This window comes from Geospiza fortis, unplaced genomic scaffold (assembly GCF_000277835.1).
Source record: "Geospiza fortis unplaced genomic scaffold, GeoFor_1.0 scaffold7, whole genome shotgun sequence".
Lineage (NCBI taxonomy): Eukaryota > Metazoa > Chordata > Aves > Passeriformes > Thraupidae > Geospiza > Geospiza fortis.
Window position 1 is genome coordinate 4,732,651 of NW_005054344.1, and position 21,732 is coordinate 4,754,382.

At 40.7% G+C, this 21,732-nt stretch overlaps 1 protein-coding gene across 3 annotated transcripts in view; it reads left to right on the forward strand.

Moving 5' to 3' along the window:
* The first annotated feature begins 16 nt into the window (after positions 1-16).
* Positions 17-21,732, forward strand: part of ESRP1 (epithelial splicing regulatory protein 1) — a 32,955-nt gene continuing 11,239 nt past the window's right edge. The window contains exons 1-13 of one of the 3 annotated variants that reach the window (XM_014307792.2): positions 17-300; positions 507-635; positions 1,477-1,590; positions 3,934-4,048; positions 11,264-11,362; positions 11,462-11,516; positions 13,355-13,465; positions 13,552-13,684; positions 13,773-13,815; positions 15,140-15,441; positions 16,989-17,207; positions 19,137-19,335; positions 21,166-21,334. In XM_014307792.2, the coding sequence (XP_014163267.1) occupies positions 169-300; positions 507-635; positions 1,477-1,590; positions 3,934-4,048; positions 11,264-11,362; positions 11,462-11,516; positions 13,355-13,465; positions 13,552-13,684; positions 13,773-13,815; positions 15,140-15,441; positions 16,989-17,207; positions 19,137-19,335; positions 21,166-21,334 (1,820 nt within the window). In that variant the 5' untranslated portion in view covers positions 17-168. Of the gene's footprint in view, positions 301-506; positions 636-1,476; positions 1,591-3,933; positions 4,049-11,263; positions 11,363-11,461; positions 11,517-13,354; positions 13,466-13,551; positions 13,685-13,772; positions 13,816-15,139; positions 15,442-16,988; positions 17,208-19,136; positions 19,336-21,165; positions 21,538-21,732 lie in introns of those variants that run through there. The other 2 variants (XM_005422899.2, XM_031058517.1) reach the window with 2 other exon arrangements.

Below are 21,732 nucleotides of genomic sequence, written 5' to 3' on the forward strand. Positions count from 1 at the left end.
CCCCCCCCCCCCCCCACGCCCGGTCCTTGGGGAGTGAGGCTGCAGCTGGGGGTTCTGCCGCTTGGGTCTCGCTTGGAAGCGCCTGGGGCAAGGAAAGTTTCCGGCTTCTTCTCTTTCCCCTCTTCTCCCTTTCCTTCTTTTTATCCTCTCTGCTGGCCCGGTGGCACGATGACGGCGTCTCCCGACTACCTGGTGATTCTCTTCGTGACCACGGCGGGCACCAACGGGGCAAGGTTGGGCTCAGACGAGCGAGAGCTGCTCCAGCTCCTGTGGAAAGTGGTCGACCTGAGGAGTAAGGAGGTATTTTCACCCGACAGGGGAGAACCCCGACCTGCTGCTCCCCTTGGCGCCTGCCATGCTGGATGCGGGCAGGGCGGTCTCGGCGCTGGGCTGGTAGTGGGTGTCCCAGGCTGGAGCAAGCTCTGGTGGAGGGTAGGGGCTGGTGCTGCAGGTGGGGACTTTCAGCCCGGAGAGCTGACTCACCCCCTCCTCTGCTTTCTCTGGAGCTGGGGCACCTGCATGACGTGCTGGTCCGGCCTGACCACACAGAACTGACGGCTGAGTGCCAGGAGATCACCCAAGTGGATGTGGAGAGCCTGGCACTGGCTCCACCGCTGGAGCAGGCACTGAGACAGGTGACACCCCATACCTGGCCGCTAAGTGCTGGTCTCCTTTGGGAGCTCCCCCGTGGGGTAGAGGTGGTATCATCATCTGCTTATCCCCACCATCAGAGCAGTGGAGCCTGGTACGGGAGCAACACAAACACGTGGGGGCCAGAAAGGCCCACAAAGCCTGACACTTACAGGCTTTCTCCTTTGCCTTCTCTTTATTTGCCTTGGGAAGAACTGAACCCCAAGAGAGGAATGTTAGGGTTAGCTATTTCCCAACCACGGTCTCCTGCCATGCTGGACCCTGAGCAAGTTTCAGCTGAGGGTGAGCCCTAATCAGTGCTGGAAGAAGGCCAGCTTTAGATGTCCCCTGTTAAGGCTTGTGCTCGTCAGACCTGGGAAGATGATGGTGCTGAAGCCTCTAGATTAACAAGGAAGTGTGTGTGATTCCCATTGAGGGTAGGGCTGAAAGCCTGTCTTCTTTCTGACATGTTTGAGTGCCCTGTCTAAAAAGCTCTTCTGCCCCAGTACTGCCTTAGGTCTTTGCAATCAGCTTTGTCTTATTGCAATGCTCTTGCAAATCTTGGAAAGGATTTTCTTGTGTGGTGTGGGCTGTCTGTGTAGCCATATCTCATTAGAAGGGGGGAAAGGGGTGGTTTCCTTGTGAAGAGATTTGTCATGGAAGTTAGTATGTGCTTAGCTAGTAAGAAACAAATCTACAGAAGTGAAGGAGTAGGCTTATATGAAAAAGAATTCCAGCTCTGTGTTCCTGCTGCCCAGGAATAACATGTTACCAACTGATGATGCTGCCTAGTGGTTCCACTCTGATCTCTGTAACATGTATGTCTTTTCTTGTTCGTGCCAACAGTTTAATCAGTCCGTGAGCAATGAACTGAACGTTGGTGTAGGTACTTCTTTCTGTTTCTGTACTGATGGACAGTTGCACATTAGGCAGGTTCTACACCCTGAAGCTTCCAAAAAGGTATGTCGTTGTAGCTTAAGTCTTACTCTTAATGTGCTTTTTATGATTTCTTGCAAAAAAAATCAACTTCTCTCTAGTATGGAAGGCATATACAGTGCCCTGTCCTTATGTGGTCTTGAGATGCCTTTTTAAGTTAAATCAGAAGGAAGAGGCTCTTGAGAAAGGAGCAACATATTGTATCTATATATACACTATATACTTGTAGCTTCTACAGGGTTAACAGGTGGGATGTGGGATTATTGCTAAACAATTAACCATCTTAACCATAAACTGTTTTTTGAAATTTTGCATTCATGCCTAGTTATAGCAACTTTCAATCTTTGGTATTGAATTGACACTCCAAGGGCAATGTTCGTATTTGTAAGGAGCTGAGCAGTGGAGTGAGGCAGGCTATGAGTGATGATTGTCCTGTAGTCTGGAGTTTTCCATAACTTCACAGTTGCCAAATCACTAACAGTGTTATGGAGCCCTGCCTGCTTTTTGTTAGTGATAGGGTTGCAGCAATGTGTGAGTCTCTCTGGTTCTGAAATAACTGCCTCAATATTAATAACACCTCATTTTGTGGTTTGGTATGAACATGCATTGCTCTGTAACTGAGCTGTTCTGCTCCTCCCATTGTACCTGACTTCTGTGGCCATCAATTTGCTGTCCCATCTTTGAAGGGACACTGCTGCAGGTCTGTGCTGTTACAGAAGTGATACCGAATGAGCTTGGTTGTAGTACTTGTTTGTGCTTTAAGTATTGATAGCTTTGAAGGCTTAGAAGAGGAACAGTGAGCATTATTCACAGTGAAGGGACAGTTCTTATATATGTAACTTGTATTCTATGACATAAAACATGAGAAAATGTGGAAACAGGTTTTTAAAAGACTTTCTTCTTGGCTAATAAAGTAAAACTTGTTATCCATTTAAATTATGTGAGTAAAAGAAGGGACACATCCTACAATTATTTTAGTTGCTTTGATGTCAGGGATCCTTTTTCTGTATCATAACAGGGTCACAGACAGGCATCAAGTCTTTATCGAAATCTTCTGTTGCTCTATTGTTAAGAATGGTTCATTTGTAATTTGCTTTGTGCTGCCTGTAGATGAAGTAAACCAGATGCTTATGAGACTTGTAATAGTTTTTTGATGAATATCCTAATGCAGGGATTGGAGTGTGGGATCACTAAGATCCAGATAGGCAGAAATCTCTAGGCTCTTGAGAAAATATTTATTTCTAAGATATCCATTCTGAAGCCAGCTAGCAACTCCTGGTATTCAGAGAATGAATTGGCATCAGCCATTCCAAAAGAAGTACAGAACTTCATTTCACATCAAGGAAGGAAATCATGCTAAAACTAGAGCAGGAAATGTTGGCAAGCCCATCTACATTTTCCTAAGTCTTTAAAGAGCATCGTTTGCCTAATACACTTGTCTATATGCTAAGATAACTCTAATGTTCTCAAACAGAATTTGTTTTAGAGCCTAAACTGTGTTCTTTGAGCTCCCAAAATGTGCTTTCACATAGGCTGCTGTCTGTTATAATGCCAACATGCTAACTAGTTGTTAAATCCCAGAAAGCCTTTATCTGTAGTCTAGAAAGGCCTTGCAGGCAACAAACAGCCCAAAGGAATATGTAGTATTCTGTCTGGGGTGAAGAGCTAGCTGAAGGAGTAAGGGTTTGCATTGGTTTTAACAGTTGCCTCCAAGACTTCTCCATGTCTTTTCCTTTCCACTCCCAAAAAAATTAGAAGCATGTGGTAGATGTTGTGGTGGACAAGAAGGGTTTCATTGACTTCTAGTGGGCTGCATAACTTACTTCTGGCCTTGTATGCTGCAGTTAAAGCAGTTACCGTGCATAGGCTGACAACCTCTGCACCATGTCAACCTCTTCTGTACAGTCAGATTTTATTTGTTGGAAATAAATATTTGAAGTGTGTCTATTCTCTGAAAAGAGCCTTTTCTATAAACTAAAATATCTGCTAGTCTTGTGAAATTTCCTTAATTCTACAAACTGAACTGACCACCCTCTGGCTTTATACAGTTAAAATTGCAATCAAGAATCTTGCAATAGGAGGCTCTGCTACATTATATATTGGATTTGAAGCTCTAGTAATAATGGCAAATATTTTTCTGGCAGTGCAAAAGCATATTTCTCTTATTAAACAATATAAAGATCTGTTTAAGAAAAAAAAGTTTATTAAATACTTACCTGGCTAAGAAGAGCTATGAAGAGCAATCTGTAGCAAAGATTGTTTGTGTTTCCTATCTAGTCTAAAGCTATTGTTAGAAAGTTTGGTATCTATACACAAAGTAGGTTAAACTCAGCCTAATTGACAGTGGTTACTTTATTCCTTTTGCAGAATATTTTACTGCCTGAATGCTTCTACTCCTTTTTTGACTTGCGGAAAGAGTTCAAGAAGTGTTGCCCTGGCTCACCTGAAGTTAGCAAACTCGATGCTGCAGCCATGACAGAATGTATCCTTTTAACAGTGATGGTGTCTCTGCTGCTGTTACAGTCTTGGCTGAATTTTAGGACAGAGGTGTATGAGTAATGCTTGCAACACATGTTTAGGGGTGGTATAACTTTGATGACTGACTCGGAGCTGTACTTAGTTTTCTCACAAAGATAAAGATAAAAGCATATGAGTATGAATGCTTCCATGGAGAAAATCCTGTATTTCTTCTTGACTTCTGTTTGTTTTTTTTATCATCTTGATATTCGTCTCTCTTTAAACTTCACAGTTTAGTGTAAGCAGCACTTTTCTTTTTCAAATTGCTGTTGTGAATTGTAATATTAAAGTTTGGGGGTTAAGTTTTATAGCATCAGTTAGATTTTTATTTTATTTTAGGCAAGAGCAAATGTTGGGAGACCACCTTAATTTTCAGGAGAGGAGGTTATTCTTGGTGTGACCTAGTAGTGAATCTCTAACACAGGAATGCTGTTGCAACATGGGGTATTCAGTCTCAGAGAAGGTGCACATGCTACACCTCACAGGGTGAGGCTTGGCTGGCACCAAGATGCAGTCAGTAGTATGTTTCCATTTTCAGTGATAGGGATGTCTAAAACTACTTTCTGAATAGTCTGAAGGGGTCTGTAACCCCATCCTGTCTCTTCTCTAGTCTGAACTTGAGAGCTGAAGCTGTGATTTGTCTGTCCTTTCTTCCCTGGCAGTCTCCCCTCTTGCTGCAAGCTTCAGTCCTTATCCCAAAAATATTCCTGGACACAAAGCTACTGAGCTATTGGAGTAGCGGTCACAAAAGTCAGGTATCAGGGAGGAATAAAGGAATCTGAGATGTTGGTCTTCGGTATTGGTGGTTGGTGCTGCTGCTATTGTTTTTAATAACTTTTCTCCTGACTTGCTTATTGTATCCCTGGAGTGGTTGCCATTAAGAGGTGATGTCTGTGGCTTCAGAAATTTTTGGGCTTTCACTGCAGAACTAGTATTGCCTGGGCTTTGTACCCTTTGGGGGCATAAAATACACATATGGGGTGGATTTTTGTATTTAACCATTCTGCTCTGCTTTGTTATCTTCAAATTAAGATTAATCTTGGCTAATGAAGGGGCAAAAATTATTTCTCCCCATATTCTGAAGGAAAGCAGTACACTTAGAGTGTGAATGAATCTGAATCTTTATGTAGAAAAGTGAAATAAATGCTGTGGTGCATTGAAACTGGATGATGGAGACTTCTTAAAGTTACGGTAAAAAACTTAATACATTGTTTAGGGAATGCTTTGACATGATCTGGAGAAATTAAAGACAATGAGCTACTTCAGCTGTTTCAGAGAGTTGCCCTCATTTTCTCCTTATGTGAATGTCTGGGATATGCCTTTCCACTGTGGAAGGAGTTGCATACTTTAGCTACCTGGAGTGTCAGTGGGTCAGCTAGGGCATGGTGATGGACTGTGTATTCCCTGCCTGCTGGGAGAGGGATACAGACCACTCTGTGTTACCTGACTGTCAGGAAGTCTCTTGACAGTCAGGTAACTGTCAGGAGTTAGAGTTAGTGCTGCCTGAGAATAGTTTTGGCAATTGCCATTAATATTTTCTCCAAGTTCCTAGAAGCTTAGTCAGCCTATCCAAATGCACTCAGTTTGAGTCCCAGTTCTGGATAAGATATGCTTCTTAAGGTATATTAACCTAACTTCATTCTGGTCTTGCACTTATTTTTGTGGCTTATTTTGTTTTGTGACTGCTGAGGCTCTTATTTGTAAACTTGTTATGTTTATGCAGCATGGCTAAAATCAATTGTCTCTCCCCTATTAATTGTGTGAGAGTGTGGGAGCAGAGGATGTGGAGACCAAAATGGGTAAAACAATTTTTGTTCTTTTATTGATAAATATGATAATTTTCTTTCTTCTCACCTTGCTGAAATTTATCAACCTAATCTCCTCAGTGTCAGAAACTGCACAGGTTAATTGCCCTTGTAGACCAGGGGACATGTATGTGATGTTTAGGATAAAAAGATTGTTTAAGCAGGTGTGAAGTCTAAAGACTAGTTCCATAAATTGTGTGCAGAGTTGTTTAGTTCTTCTTCCTTCATGTATAGATATGCTGGGGTGTGGACACAAAACCAAATCAGAAATAAGTACAGTAGGTCGAAATGAAGCTGCAGATTAGCACATGGAATCTGATCAAGCTTTTTATTCTTGTAGAAAGTGCAGCTTCTTGGCCTCACAGGTAAAGAGGGTGTATGACCCTTCCATGATTTCTGCCACAGAAACTATAGTGTGCCAGATACATTAGCATTTGGTGAGGATGGAAGGTTTTAGTATGGAACTAAGGTACTGACTAGATATTTAGGACTTGCATTTACAGACTGGTAGAAGCACGAGTAGAAGGATTTTTGGGCACATCCCTTCATGTACTTACTTCTCCATTAATATGTGTGTAGCCTGGTTGTGATCAGTAAGAGGAAACTTTTACTATATGAAATAGTTAGCAGAAAGTTGGGTATTAATCTACAGTCATTGAAGTTATCAAATTCTTCAAAAGCTTTTGTTTTGATGAGTCACTTTTGATCAAATAACAAATTACAGGCAAATGAGAAATGTACACAGCTGTTCCCAGCTGTCAGGGGACATAACTTCCTACTGCACAGTCAATTCCAGGTACATATTCAGTATACAGTACACTGGATTATAGGTGCTTGGCTATGTATTTCTTGCAGACAAGGCAAGCACAGTCTTGTAAAAGAGCAGAGAGATAATAGACTGAAAACTGGCTGGGTTTTTTTTCCTTTAGAAAGTACTTTGTGGACTTACTGTCTCAGGAGGCTACTTAAAATTTGTGTACAGCAATGAAACCATGCCAAACTTAAGAACTCAGGTGAAAGTGTTACAAATCTTTACTCCCAATCCCTGCAAGAAGTTATACATTTCACAACAAACAGCCACTCATTTCTTTTAGATAAAAGTAAAGCAATGTTTAAAATGCTATGAAATTCAAGAGACCAAGGCAGAACTGAGACTAGTTGTAATTATCTCCGAGTACTACTGCTGCCTAACTCATAGTATCAAAACAGTTCTTGTGTACGAGACAGTTTTCTGGCAGACTTTGTCAGAATTGTGTAAGTGTAATGACAGCAGGACAATTATGAGAAATTTTGAGTAACAAAACTTGAGGGAAGTGATCTTGTTCCAGCAGAGAAAAGGACTTGGGTCTGTCGACATTTTTTTTTATGTGTAAGCATACAAAGGTGGAGGGTTGTTCTTGCACCCTCTGTACCTCCCATGCTTGCTACACTTCTTGATTTGCAAAGCTTGCTGAGCCAGTTTTCAGCCTGTGAGTGCCTTCAGGGTGGAGTGAATAAAGCTTGCATGACTATTCCTATTAGGTTTGCAGAAGACTCATCCTTTGCCTCGAGATTGGGTGTGCAGAAACTATTAAATGGCAAATAGCTCTTGCTTCCTCCAGTACTTGGTTTGCTCCATTCACTTCTGAACTGGATGTGTGAGGATAACTTCTTGCTAGGAGTATCTGCCAGTGTTGTCAGTAGAAACTCAGGGGCACTCCAGAACAGCTTGTTTAATGGGCTGGATATTGTAGTACTGAAACTTGATTTGTTGGGGTTTTATTGTTTTTGTGGTTTGTTTTTGTGTTTTTACCTGGGTGTCTTGGAAACAACAATGTGGAGCACAATTATAACCAATAGTGCTTAACTCTGGCAATAAAATGCCCATAATTGGGTATTAGGTGAGAATCTTGGATATTACAATTAGTGTTTCCTGTGATAGTACTCAGGAACTGGGTAATATTATATTACATTACCTTTATGCAAAGCATTATGTAGAAAGATGTAATCTTCTGTCTAAAGGGACTTAAATAAGAAACAGAACAAAGGGGAAAGGATCAGTGCAGAGCACAATTGCAATGCTGTTTCATGTCATCTCAGGTTAAGTTAGTTATTCAATGAGAAGGGAGTTAAGAGACAGTGAGAAGGAATAAGTCTTGGAGGACACTGGCGGTGAATGAAGCTGTGGTGCTATATCTGAGGAAATAATTTAGAAATTTCTCCCATGTTAGAGAGGCCACCCTAATATAGAATATACCTTTCCTTCCTGCTCCCTTTAACTTGCTGAGCGTTGCAGGAGGTGGTACCAGAGCTGCGCACCAAGATTAAGTAGTTGTTTCCCATCCTGCCTTATTTGGGGCTGTCTTTTGCTTGTTGTTTCATTAAGAATATACATGTAGATGCTACTGCATATATTAGCTCTGGATGGCCATGTCTGGTTTCTAACACTTCTTTAAATGTGAACTTGTATTATCCCCTGTAATTGTCTTTCTCCAATTGCCCAGGAGAAGCATCCCTTAAATATGAATGTACAGAAACATATATGTGGTCTCCTATCCCTTCACAGAACAAGGAATAGGGTTTATAGACTATTTCATTTATATTTTTTCCCCAAGTACCGTAATTTCTAGTGCCTCTGTCCATAGATGTCTACCTCTAATGAACAATCTTGTTCATTAGAATACAGATTTTTACTTAACATGTTCTTTAAACATGCAGAAAATTATCAATTTTCCTCTCCAGTCTTGCTTAAAAGCTGTGCTTCTAACTTATCAGAGGTGAAGGTGTGAGGTTATGCCTGCAATAATGTTGATGACTTATTTCCTCCTCTCCACTGTGTTTATATTTCTCTAGAGTTTGGCACAACTGACTCCCTGTGTCTGACAACTGGTGTCAGCTTCTGTTGGCACTAGAGCATTTTCAGGAACTGCTTCTCCTGTGGACCAGTGTTTTCAGAAACCAGTTTCACTGAAGAGTATTATGGGGTGGGGTCCTTGTTTTTTTCCTTGTGTGATGGCTTCTCTTCAAATTCCTGCCCCTTTCAGATTGCTGCATTCCCCTGTCTGAATGCTGATCATTTGTAGAGATCTTTGGCTCAGCACAAAGGAAATATTGAAATGCCTTTTCAGTTCTGACAGCACAGTCTAACAGCCAAGCACATGTGTATGCATGTCCCCTGCTGGAATAACTATTGAAACTCCTGCCCCATTTCTCTTGACTTTTGACAGAGGAAACACTTTTCCAAAATCTTCATAAAACTTGGTCAGGCAAGACCAGGGTTCCAGCACCTGCACCATCAACAGTTTCTGGTTCCCTGTATGAACAGCAGAGGCTCTGCACAAGCCCAGTGTGGAGCTGTTAGGTGCTACAGGGGGAACAGTGTCAGTAAAGGGAGGAGGAGCACTACTCTGCTCTGATACACAAGGTGCCCAGAAACATCCGTGTGCTGCTGCTTAGGCACCCTCCCTGTCAGAGTCTGTTTGTGGGTTATTTTTCTTTCCAACCCCCCCCTTTCTGTGGGCAGAGGAGGTAGTGAGCTTGAGCTTGTTTAAACCTTAGGAAGAGAGACTGTGATTAAGAAATTTTTTGTTGTCATAAATAGTTGTAATCTCTTAAACCATGCTTTGGAGTTGCTCAGGCTTTTTGGCTTGGTTTTTAAGAAAACTATTTGATGTTCTCAGTACTTTACCCCAAAGAAGGTACTAGGAGGGGGAGGGTAAAGGCAATGATTAGAAAACTATTTATAGTCCAGCAGTTGGAGGGGAGGAATCACTGGTTTAAGTATTCTGGTTTTTAAACTAAGATAATTCACTTAAGATTCAAATGTTCTTCTAAGACTAAGCATCATCCTCTCACATTCCATACTGCAATGCACACTTAAAACCAACAAAGCTTCAAAATCAAATTAGCCTGAAGTGTATTTTGTTGGCACAGCAGCTTTCCTTTCCTTGCTCTGTAAGAGGAATGCGTTAAATCAGTTCAAGTTATTTTTCACTTGCAACAAGACTTTAAAAAACTGTTAAGCAGTTTTTTAAAAATCTGTTTCTGTAGGATGTCTTGCTGTCATCCTACGAATAATAGGCAAGACCTTAGCCCACAAAGAAATTTATGCTGACTCACCTGTCGATGAGATGATACAACAAAGCTGGTATGAGGTGTTTGTTTCTAACAGAAACTGTTCTGTTCCCTGCACTTCGTGTAGGCATCTGACAACTCAAATGTTGCTCAGCTCTAGGTGGAGAAAGCAGGTTTCCTCTTAAAAGAGGAATGCTATCTTGGACTATGAAGCAACCTTTGAACATCATAATGAGGGCTCTGGAGCATTTGAAATGTGTTTAATGTAGTCTGGCAGGCATGTGGGCAAGTAATTGGCCCCCTTGGCTGCTTTCAGTGTGTTGTGTTATTGTACCTCCATGTCAGGATGGATCTTGTTTAAGAAACTCATTTTTGTTCTGAAGTCTTGATGCAAACTGATAAAGGGAGTAAAAAGTGCAACACTTATTCCCAGATTTCCTTATTTTTGTTCTGTTCTTGATTACATTTTTTACCCTTCAGTCCTCAAAGAAAAAGAGTGAAAAAGACCTTTTTAAAAATTGCTTAATGAATAATGGAGTAGAATTGCAAATAATCTTGCAGTCCTGTGGCTTGGTGTTGGAGAGGGGCAAATATAATGGAAAACAGGAGATACCATAGTAAACTGTTTACAGTTGTCTGAAAAAAAAGTCTTTTTAAGGCCTTCCTGGGACAGGATGCTTCCTGCTCTCTCTTGGAGTCATTTCCAAAATCCTTTGGACTGAAGCTATGGGTTGTGGGGCTCTGTTTTACCTCTTGGCAAAACACATGACTGGTGACTCTAACCTGATTCTCAAAATGCTTCTGTGCAACAGCACAAAACTTGGGTTATAACTTCTAATAGGCAAGGTTTGGACAAGGTGTCACTTATGAATTTTGTTGAAGTGGTAAGATACTTGCTCTGCTTTTGGATTTACCTGGTCAAAAAGCATGTGTTATATCCCTCCATTTCTGGAGCTTTTAGTTGATTGTTTGCTGCTTCTCCTGCCCCAAATCTTCCCCTGAAGATTAAAGAGGATGTTAATTAAAGAGCACAGGGCTCCAGTCTCTTCCACATGCATCAGTGTATCTGTCAAACATACATTTTAAATACATGTCCTTATTATGGGGCCTCCTGTCCCCAGATGCTTTCCGTAGTGACCTTGCACTCCCACAGGTTGCAGTAACTAGTGGCCAAGGCAGAACAGCCAATGTATCCCAGAAGGAAGATGGATTAAATCTTCCCCTAAGAAGCAACGTACAAGGACAACATGAAAGTGTGTTGCTCTAGCAGGAAACCAATTAGAAATCTGTTTGGTGATGATTGACTTAACTCCAGCAAAAAGATTTAAATCTTGACAAGAGCAGTCCAGCATTTCCCTATGGAGCCTCTCAAGTTGAAGATATGGGGAATATTATTTTAACATTAATATCTGAACCATACAGTAAGTGATGATGATGAATGAGTTTTCTTTGTTCCTTTGGTTTTGCTGCCTGTCCTGTACATTGACAAAATAGGAAATAACTTGTGCTCTATTTCATAGATCACAGATTTTCAGATCCAGAAAGGGTGAACTACAAATTTGAAAGTGGGCCTTGGTAAGTACTTCCTCCCTCTTCTTGTTGCACGTTTCAACCCCCACCACTTTTTTAAGGTTACTGTTTAGATCAGCTGTACTTCTCTCTTCCTAATTTGCTGATAGCTGTTACCATTATATTTATTTACCTTCCCACTGCTATGGGAATTGATTAGATCCTTCAAGTGGGAAAGGGAACAGGCAATCTATGATCAGATGCAAACCTGTTTTCTTGTTAGGCTTCAGTGTTGCCTGTTAGCTGCTGAGAGTTCTGTGTTCTGCTAATAAGTGCTTGTAATGGGTACTAAGTGTGTTGTGCTATTAACAAAGAATAAGCAGTGTTTCAGAAATAACCCTATTAGTTACTAACTATTGCACTCTTCCTGCAATTTACTACACAGGTACTGCATATACAGAATTTTTTTAATAGGGAAGAAACACTTTCATAAAGATATTGTGCCAGGAATGCTGTGTTACCACTCAGTTGTTTAATCTATGGTGATTCTTATTTCCAAATATGTTTTAAACATAAAGCTTTATCTACTTTTGTTGCCTGCTTTGTTGCTTGGGTAGTTGGTTATGGGCTTTTTTTTTAGTGTAACTGCCTTTTTTCTATGTGTAAATACAGATTTTTCTCAGTGGTTTTCTCAATGATTTCTCTGCAATATCACAAGCTACTAGTGTTAAACTGACCTTATTTATATTCCCATTTTACACAAACACTTCCCTCTTTCAGATTAAGGATCTGTCATAATGGTAGATGATGCTTATACTTTTGAGTCAAAAAAGTAAGAAAAAATGCAACTTTGGTAGACAGTATCCAGAGAGATTAGCTCAGAAGCTATGTTCAGCCTTGTTCTAAGCTTTTTCCTTTCCACTAACAAAATTCTGGGATGAAGTGGAAGGTTCACATTTTATTTGAGATAATGAGAAGTACAGAACTAAGAGGCAAGGGGGAACAGTTTGAGACAGACATCTACAGAAAGGCCACCTGAGAAATTAATGTGAGTAAGAAACATGACCCACCAGGTATACCACAGCCCTTTTGTATGTGAGAGTCCTCTGCTACTGAAACACTTCATCTACTTAACCAATCACTTAAGCTCTTTCGTGCAAAAAAGCTGTTCCTGTGATAACCAGAAAGGCAGGCTTGGGTAGCTGTGAGATTTTGTTGAACTTGATACTTTCAAGAAATAAGGGAACAACAAGGACTGTAATAATGACCAATTAAACCTGGCCTTCTGTGGCTAAGCTATTCCCATGCTAAACAGCCAATGTACTCTTTAGCTGTTAGTCTCTAGTAGCACAGTAATGGCCCCAACCAGCAATGTTAAGGCTTGACTCTTCAGGCCAGAGTTCTCTGTGTGCTGAGTACAGCCCTGAACAGATTTGGTCTTGGCTTGTGACTGGTTCTAATACACTGTCACAGTAGAAATAATAAGCACTAATCTCTGTTATATCTAGTTGTTCTGCTTCAATATCTACCTAGCTAGATTGGAACTGCAGGTACTTGATTTTTATACCAGTAACCCTCTTCAGATAATGGAGAAGTGCAAATGATGTCAGGAAAGGGAAATTAACTGGGAATATGATTGAAGAGATTGACAGCTCAAAGAGTAAATGTGGTAAAACATGAAAGGGGAACTTGGAAAGGGGCAACTTAACAAAGCAAACTGTCCCTTGGAGAGACTTGTACAGTGGCTTTCAATTGTTGGTGGCACTTGGGCCTCACTGCCTTGGCATTGCTATCCAGCAGATATGGAGCAGGGACAGAAGCCTGTTCCTGGAGTATGAATGACAAGCAGACAGTTTGGTGTATGGTAGATGTCTCTGCATTACCACTTCTTTCTGTGCCTGCAGCAGCAAGATGGAACTTGTGGATGACAATGCTGTTATCCGAGCAAGAGGATTGCCATGGCAGTCATCTGACCAGGACATAGCGAGGTTCTTCAAAGGTCTAAATATTGCCAAGTTAGTAGTGAAGAATTTGCTTGTACCTCTGTGGCTCTTCAGCTGCATAGGTCATGGAGTTTCATCTCTTGATTTAAATCTTGCAGAGGAGGTGCTGCACTCTGTCTCAATGCCCAAGGTAGGAGGAATGGGGAGGCTCTTGTGAGGTTCGTGAGCGAAGAGCACAGAGATCTAGCACTACAAAGGCACAAGCATCACATGGGGAATCGATACATAGAGGTGGGTGACATGGTGGGCTTTGAAATCCTCTTCTTGAAATGATTGCAAATTACATGCCAATCACATGTTCTTTTTTTTTTTCCTTTAGGTATACAAGGCAACAGGTGAAGACTTCCTTAAAATTGCAGGAGGTAATTTTTAGGGAATGAAAAGGGATGCTTTGTTCCATCAGCATCTCTAACTTTTGGCTGCAGAATGCTCCTGTTGAATGTGGAGCATTTTTGTTGTTGCATTTTTTTGTCTTTGAACAAAAAGTTGGCTGGTGTATTGATTATTATGTATTCTGCTAGCAGCAGTCCAAGATGATCCCTGATTTATCTGTCTGCCTCTCTTCCACATTCTTGCCATTTTCAAGCAGCCTGTCAATCAGGATTTGATTGGGCAAAGTGATCTTGTATATGAACTTAATTTGTTAGGTCATCTTCATGATAGTGGGAATCTAAATGCTATTGATTGCTGAAAAAATGAAACCAGAGTAGTTTTTCAAAACAAGGTAACTGCTGTTGCTGTGGAGGCTTGCATGTAAGAACAAACAGATATCACAGTGTAAATACAAGGGATTTAGGGAACTGATTTTCTTCAAATCAAATCTTTGCCTCAGACTTAATGGGGAGGGTTTAGGGGAGATACTTATTTAAGAAGAATCTTGAAATATTTGCTGATAATTGAGAGGCTGCAAAATTTGCTCTTCAAACTCTCTCCTAATCTCTTTTTCTTCCCCTTTGTCTGTAAGCATACAAAATTTGAATTAAGAGCCAATAAACTGTTTTATCTGCAATACTACTTTAAGTTCCTCTTTGCTTCCTGACTGAGATTTGGGCTGAGGTTTGTAAATGACTAACTGGAGATCTGAGGTTGAGGCTTCAGAGTGGGAGATGCTGTTAAGCTGTCAACTCCCTAGCTAACTGATAGGTTTGGAAGTAGTTGTGCCATTCAAAGGAAAGCCATTGCACAGTGCCATTCGTGAAGGATGGTGTGTCTGGTACAACCAAACTTTGCAGAATGAGAGAGCTGTAAGTGAAAGGACTGTATTAAGATATGAATTTGGTTAGCAGCTGCCTTTGAATAAGGTTGTGTCATTAGCATCATTGGTCTTCGGAAGGTACTGAAAGTAGAATTGTCAGACTTTGACAGTTCTCTTGGGATAGGATGAAATCCCTGAGCTGTTTTCAACCTGCTCTTCCAGCTTTCTTTCCCAGGACAATGATCTGGGCACTTGGTTGCCATATATTATGGCTCCAGAGCATGCCAGAGGTATTCCACAGTTAGACAAAGGGAACAATAGCGCAGGTCCTGCTCACACAAGAGATTGACAGACTGTGCTTTCCTTGAACTTTGAATGTTGCAAGTACTTCCTATTTTTCCTTCGAATAAAGATCAATCTCTTCTAAATGATGGGATAACATGATTTTTATACACTAGACTGAAGTGCTTCTGTACTTTTTCTTGTTAAAGGTACTTCCAGTGAGGTTGCACAGTTCTTGTCAAAAGAAAACCAAGTGATTGTCAGGATGCGAGGTCTTCCTTTCAATGTAACAACAGAAGAGGTGCTGACTTTCTTTGGCCAGCACTGCCCTGTAACAGGAGGAAAGGAGGGAGTCCTGTTTGTCACTTACCCTGACAGCAGGCCAACAGGAGATGCCTTTGTCTTGTTTGCTTGTGAGGAATATGCACAAAATGCACTGAAAAAGCACAAGGATTTGCTGGGGAAAAGGTACATTGAACTCTTCCGGAGCACTGCAGCAGAAGTTCAGCAGGTAGGTGCAAACCTTTCAAATGTTGGCTTTTTGTAGTCCAAACTTCTATGCTGGCAGTAGAGGAAGCAAATAATGCTGGGCCTTGACTTGAAAGCTTCTTTTACCTTTTCTCACTCTTGACTCTTGCTGGAATGAGTATTTTCTGAATTTCTCTGTGACTTTGCTCTCTTGAAATGTAAGATCTTATGGTATAGGGATGTTCTCAATCATATACAAACCTTTGGGATTTTGGCTTCCAATAGCTTTGAAAAATGTGGATGTGGGTCTTCTGCTTTACACTATATATTCTGAATTTGACTAAATCCAATGATTATCTATTCAGAAGTGTTTAGCAACAAATCTTGAGCTAAAAGGTTTATCTTTAGTCAGTGACACAAAAAGCCAAGCCTTTTGATATAGTGGTCCTCTCCAGTGTAATGTATCTGAAGAATTCTACAAGTTGTCTTTAAGGGCTGATCTCTGCCATCTTCTACAAGCACAGGCTACCTGGCAGAGGGTGGTAGGAGTTTCACAGTGATGAGTCTGGATTAACAGGGCTTGGTGGACCATTAATTGCAGCTAAGCTGTCAGGGAAAGGAAGGAGAGCTGAGCGGACTGTTTAAGACTTCAAAAATATTTGCAGTGCTTCAGCAGAGGTAGATAACTTCTAGACATGACTCTAAAAGGTATCTGTGATGCAAATTGTAGTCACATCATTGCATCCAAGAAATTATGCGGCTCTGTTCTCCCTAATATGTAGAGATTTCAGTGCTTTGTTTAAAAGATGACATTAGTGATTAGAAGGCAGAGCCACAGTGCTCACTTGTCATTGCATTTTTTTCAAGTACTCTCATATGTTTTTGTTTAGTAAAACCTTCTGATAGCTGTATAAATGCAAATAAATATTAATCTTCCTCAGAGAGAATTCAGGAGTAGTGATTGAATATTCAGGCAACTTTTCACCAGACAGGGTTTTTGCTGTTAAAATTATTAACAAAAAATCTCAAAGTGTAAATGTCATGGGTACTGTGGCTTGGTAATGCTCCTAATGTTTCTTGAATGGACTATGGCAGGCACAGTTAGGGATGTGTGACACAGTTAGAAAAGTGCTTCTAGTTCCCAAACTCTCCTAAAGGTTTGCAGAGGAGATATTTTTGGGTAGAAGTGTCATCGTGACTCTGTAGATGGTAGAATGTTTTAGGATAGTTGCACAATAAAAATGCTGTAGATGTACAGGTTTCATGTTCTAAGATCTCTCTTGAGACTTGCATTACCTGTTCAAGTAAATTTCCCAAAACAAAACTGTTTTAAAGAAAAAAAGAACCCAAACATTTTTTAAAACAATAGCATGACTATTTATCATAGAATGACTATAGAAGTCTGCTAGATTCTGAGCTTAAACCACAACACAGTGCTTAGAAATCAGATATTTTGCAGTTAATATTTGTATCTAGCTCGTTTGTATCTTAAAATACTGCCCAGAGTGAAAACAGGTGGCATTGGGGTTGTGTTTACTCCTTCTAGGTTGAAGTAAGGAGGCTTCTGTAATCTTGTTTTGTTTTGCACAGGTGCTGAACAGGTACTCTTCCACACCTCTCATTCCTCTCCCAACACCTCCAATTCTTCCAGTATTACCTCAACAATTTGTGCCTCCCACCAACATCAGAGACTGCATACGTTTGCGTGGTCTTCCCTATGCTGCTACTATAGAGGAGATTCTGGAGTTCCTGGGAGAGTTTTCTACAGATATTCGGACCCATGGAGTTCACATGGTACTAAATCACCAGGTTGGTAGGCAAGGTGTTTCTAGCCACTCTGCCAATGCTTGTATGTGTGAATATAGTCCTGATGATGATATCCATAGGGAAGCACCTTTGGGACTAGCAGTAATTGTATTAATGTGCCTCCTGCTCTCCTCTTAAAGTGTGCTGGCAATAGATGACTTGAACCCTGCTGTGCAGACTGCTGCATTTGCTGTAGAGTGGTTTCTTTCACTGAGACAGACCCATGTGCTGAAAGCTAAGCCAGTCTTGGAGGGGTTGGTGCTCCCAGAATAGCAGCCATGATCCTGAGCTGTGGGAGGCTTGAGGTGAAGAGTCTTGCTCAACAGTGTGCATGATTCCTCTTGTACCTGGTGAGAAGTGCCATCAAAACACAAGTGTGGGCAATGTTAGCTCTCAAAGGAGTGGTTTGTCCCTGCCTTGCTGAACAATGTGCCACAAGTATATTTGAGAACAAATGTGACTGCAGCCTTCTAGAGACAGGAATTCCCATGTCAAAAGTCAGAAGGTTTCCTATGTTCTTGCTTTCTTTAAACAGTCACAGCTAAGCACCAAGATTAACAGCTCATTGATCTGTATAAAGTATCACATCTTAGCCATTGTTTTATGGAAGCAATTTCTATGAAAACCTTTTAGACAAAGGATTGTGCATTCTTGTGATCTTTATCTTTCTATTCTTGTGACATCAGGGGGAGGAATCCTTTAACTCCATGGAGATGCTCTGAGTGGTTCAATGGAACAAGCTGATTAAAAAACTGTATAAAAATTATGGTTCCAAAATTGTTTTAGCTTAGGCTGAATGTCAATCAAAACTAATAAATACTTCCTGGACCCAAGTAGGACTTCTGTGTTTCAGGAATATGGGGATGGAGAAGAGACTGTAGTTATTTCAGTACTTGTCTATCTAAAGACATTCCTGTGTCTGTGGAAACTTGACCTAGACAAGGCTAAAAAACTGTAACGAATGTGTAGTGCTCGGAGAGACTAAGAAAAGTGCAAATACTACTGTAAATCATTACTTGTGCTTTAGTATCAGCCCTTGACAGCACTAATGAAAGAGCCTGGATGAAGAAATTGGTGTATGCATATAACCCTAAGGGCTGTCTGCTACCTTTGCCCTGCCCAAAGCTATCAGACTTTTTTTTTTCTCCCCAAATACTGCTTTTGCCTGACTACTAGATTTTTATCTTTCTCAAAGTTCCCAGGTTTCAATCCTCTAATCATAAACGACTGTGTAAAGGATACTGATAATGTTGTTGTGCCCTTCAAAACCAGAAGGACTGGCCCAGAACTTGAGTTAGAGCCAGCTTCAGATTTCTGTCTAGTTTTGGCTACTTCAAATCAGCAGCTGCATGTGGCTAAAGTAACTCCTCCCAGTGGTGTATCCCACTCAATTACACAAATAAAGATGTTTTTTTTCCTCTCTGCAAGCTCGTACCAAATGTTAGGCTAGTTAGTACTCTACTAAAGCATCTGAGCCTATGTTGGTCTTCAGAAAATAAAATTTAAAACAAATTGTTTAGCAATGAGCACTGTTATAATGAATATTAAAAATCACAGGTAATAAATGGGGACTAGATCTTCCAATTCTGCATTCATAGTAAATTTGTAAGAGCAGGTCTCAAAGCACCAAAGTACTATTGAATTACAGTCTCTCCCATAGGTGTCTTTTTTTTTTTTAGATATAGATGTAACAAGTTACAATGTAGCTTAATCAAAACAGGTGAATAAATACAATCAAGTTATCACAAGTGGGAAAAACTTTAGAGAGGAAAGCTTAAACATGCTGATGAGTGCTCAGCTTGACTGGCTGTACTTGACTTTGGAGATTAATATATTTATGACTGAAAAGACTTATAATAGCACAAATTATTGCTATTCTGCTCCTTCATGGAACCTACAGAAACATTTCTTTTTTGTCTGCCTTGTTTGTAGGGACGTCCATCAGGAGATGCTTTCATTCAGATGAAGTCTGCAGATCGAGCTTTCCTGGCTGCACAGAAGTGTCATAAAAAGACTATGAAGGACAGATATGTTGAAGTCTTTCAATGTTCTGCTGAAGAGATGAACTTTGTATTAATGGGGGGCACTTTAAATCGAAATGGCTTGTCCCCGCCACCATGTAAGTTACCATGTAAGTTTTGCTTGGGTCTTGCCACTCTGCTCTACACTGTGTGTGGGTAGGTATTGGAGCTGCTTTGCTGACTCTTGTCCTGGTTCTTGGGTAGCATTATGAGATTGGGGTGTTAAAATAAGGTCTTTTGTCTTAAATCATCACCAGCTTGCAATCATTATTTTTCCCTTTGGTTGTAAATTATTATGACTGAAGAACTACTTTTGCTTTTCTAGTGGCAAATTTTCCCTCCCCTCCCTGAAACTTTAATTGGTTGGGGTGAGAGATGATTCTGAAAAGTAATTTCTAAGCCCTGCCTAGACCTTAAAGAACTGTTTTGTATTTTGACTGACCTGTACTTATATTTTTTTGTCATTGTGAGCATTGGTCAAGCAAGGTCAAGTAAGAGACCTTCCCTTTTCATTTCCAAAACTTAATTTGAGAAACCACAGGTAATGCTCCCCTTTGAGACTTAATTGTGTGTTCTGCCTTTTGAACTGCAGTTGACTGAACTCTTCCTTTGCTTTTTGCTGTTCATATGAAATGGAGATTGGCTTTGTGGGAGTGAAATACACATGGCTTCTGCCTCAGAGAATTGCAGAATCTGTATTTCCTTTTAAATTTTGATTGTCAGAGCTACTAGGGTGAGCACTGACTTCTACGCAAACTTTTGGGGCAAGTACTTCAGGAGCTTAAGGGCTAACTTGCTAAGCATCTGTGCCACATAAATCTGAGCCTATGGGAAAAATAATACTTTGTTTCCAAAATCATAAATGGCAAGGTAGTCAAGTAGTAGCTTTCTCTGTGTCTCTGTATGCAAGCAGTGTTTTGTCTGGCTGTAGATCTTTTAAGAAAAGTCTTCTACATGCTAGTCAGAGCTGCCAATACAGCAGCCAACTTTTTTGGGGTGGTTTCTTTTGAGTGCGAGTAGACCTTCAGCTAATCCTTGGGAGAGTTTTTTTTTTCTTTCAACAAAAGTATCTTGAGCAGGGGTCAGCAGTAGGTAGTCCTGTGTGTGATGGCTGTTCCAGATGGGTTGGAATCTGAGAGTTCCTAGGACAGGTTCTTGGGCAGAGAGTCACAAACTTTTGGAAACACACAGGTCAATGTTCCCATTTCCAATTACAAATGCCTGTGCTGTATTCCTCAGATAAGGCCTTTTGGCCCTGTCATTCCACATTTTACAATGCAGTGAGATGCTGGCTGTAACTCTGAATAGTAAAATTAAAGGCTTACTTTATCTAAAGCTTTTATGTTCACTTCTATGGCAATGGGGAGGAGAAGAGTTAAGCAAAGGAGGAGGGTGAACTCTCATCAGTGAGAATTCATTTAGGGCCTAATATCTTGTTGAAACAGCACAAAGTACCTTTTTGGTTGTGTTTTTTTTTTTTTAATTTAGTGGTAGCAGTTCAAGTTGCAAAACCATGCTTTTTCTCACTCTGCTCTTGATTAATTAAGGGATAAGCAGTACCAGGATGAAAGTCTTCTCTGTTTTGTTGAATGTTAAACAGGTCTTTGTCACAGACACTTACTGTGCAGAAGTCTTGTAGTTCTTGAATGCAGACTTCATTAAAATCTGAGCCTAGACAAGCAAAACTGACCTATGTATCAGAAAGGGACCCTATTCCCAGAGCAGGAGGTGATTTTTTGTGTATTTTTGACTTTTCTGTAGACTGGAAGCTGGGTGTAACACTTTGTAGTCACACTGGCATTGGTAGCTCGTATTTATTTTCTGTGGTAAACAAGGATGAGAAGATTGTGAAGGTTCCTGATGTACTGTGGAGTTGTGTGTGTATCTATTAGCTATGGAATTTTAGAAGTCCTAATCCATTTTCCATTTGCTCCCTGTAGGCCTTTCACCCCCTGCTTACTCCTTTCCGGCTCCTGCTGCAGTTGTGCCAACAGAAGCTGCTCTGTATCAGCCATCCATGCTTCTGAACCCACGAACACTCCAGCCCTCCACAGCCTACTACCCTGCTGGGGCTCAGCTCTTCATGAACTACACAGCTTATTACCCCAGGTAAAGCAGAGGAGAAACCAAGCAGCAACCAAGAAGTCTTTTTTTTTTTTTATTGTCCCCAGCAAATGCACAAAACTCACAAAACAACTTTGTCTGCTCTGCTAAGGACTTGTGATACCAAGAACAGCTTGTTTGGTATCTTGTTCAGGGAAACAATTTCAGGATAACTAGGGATTTTCCAAGTTTTAGGATATTGCAGGTAGCAGCGTTTGGGGAGCAGGGAGGCTGGTTGGTGTGTTTGGTTGGTTGGTTGTTTTTTTTTTAACCTAGTACACACATTTAAGTGGGATAATTTTTATTATTTTTGTTTCACCTAACATTCCTCTCAAACTTACTAGTTCACTTTGTTATGGCCTCAGTGGGAAATTGACATGTACAGTACTCTTTTCCATTTCCAT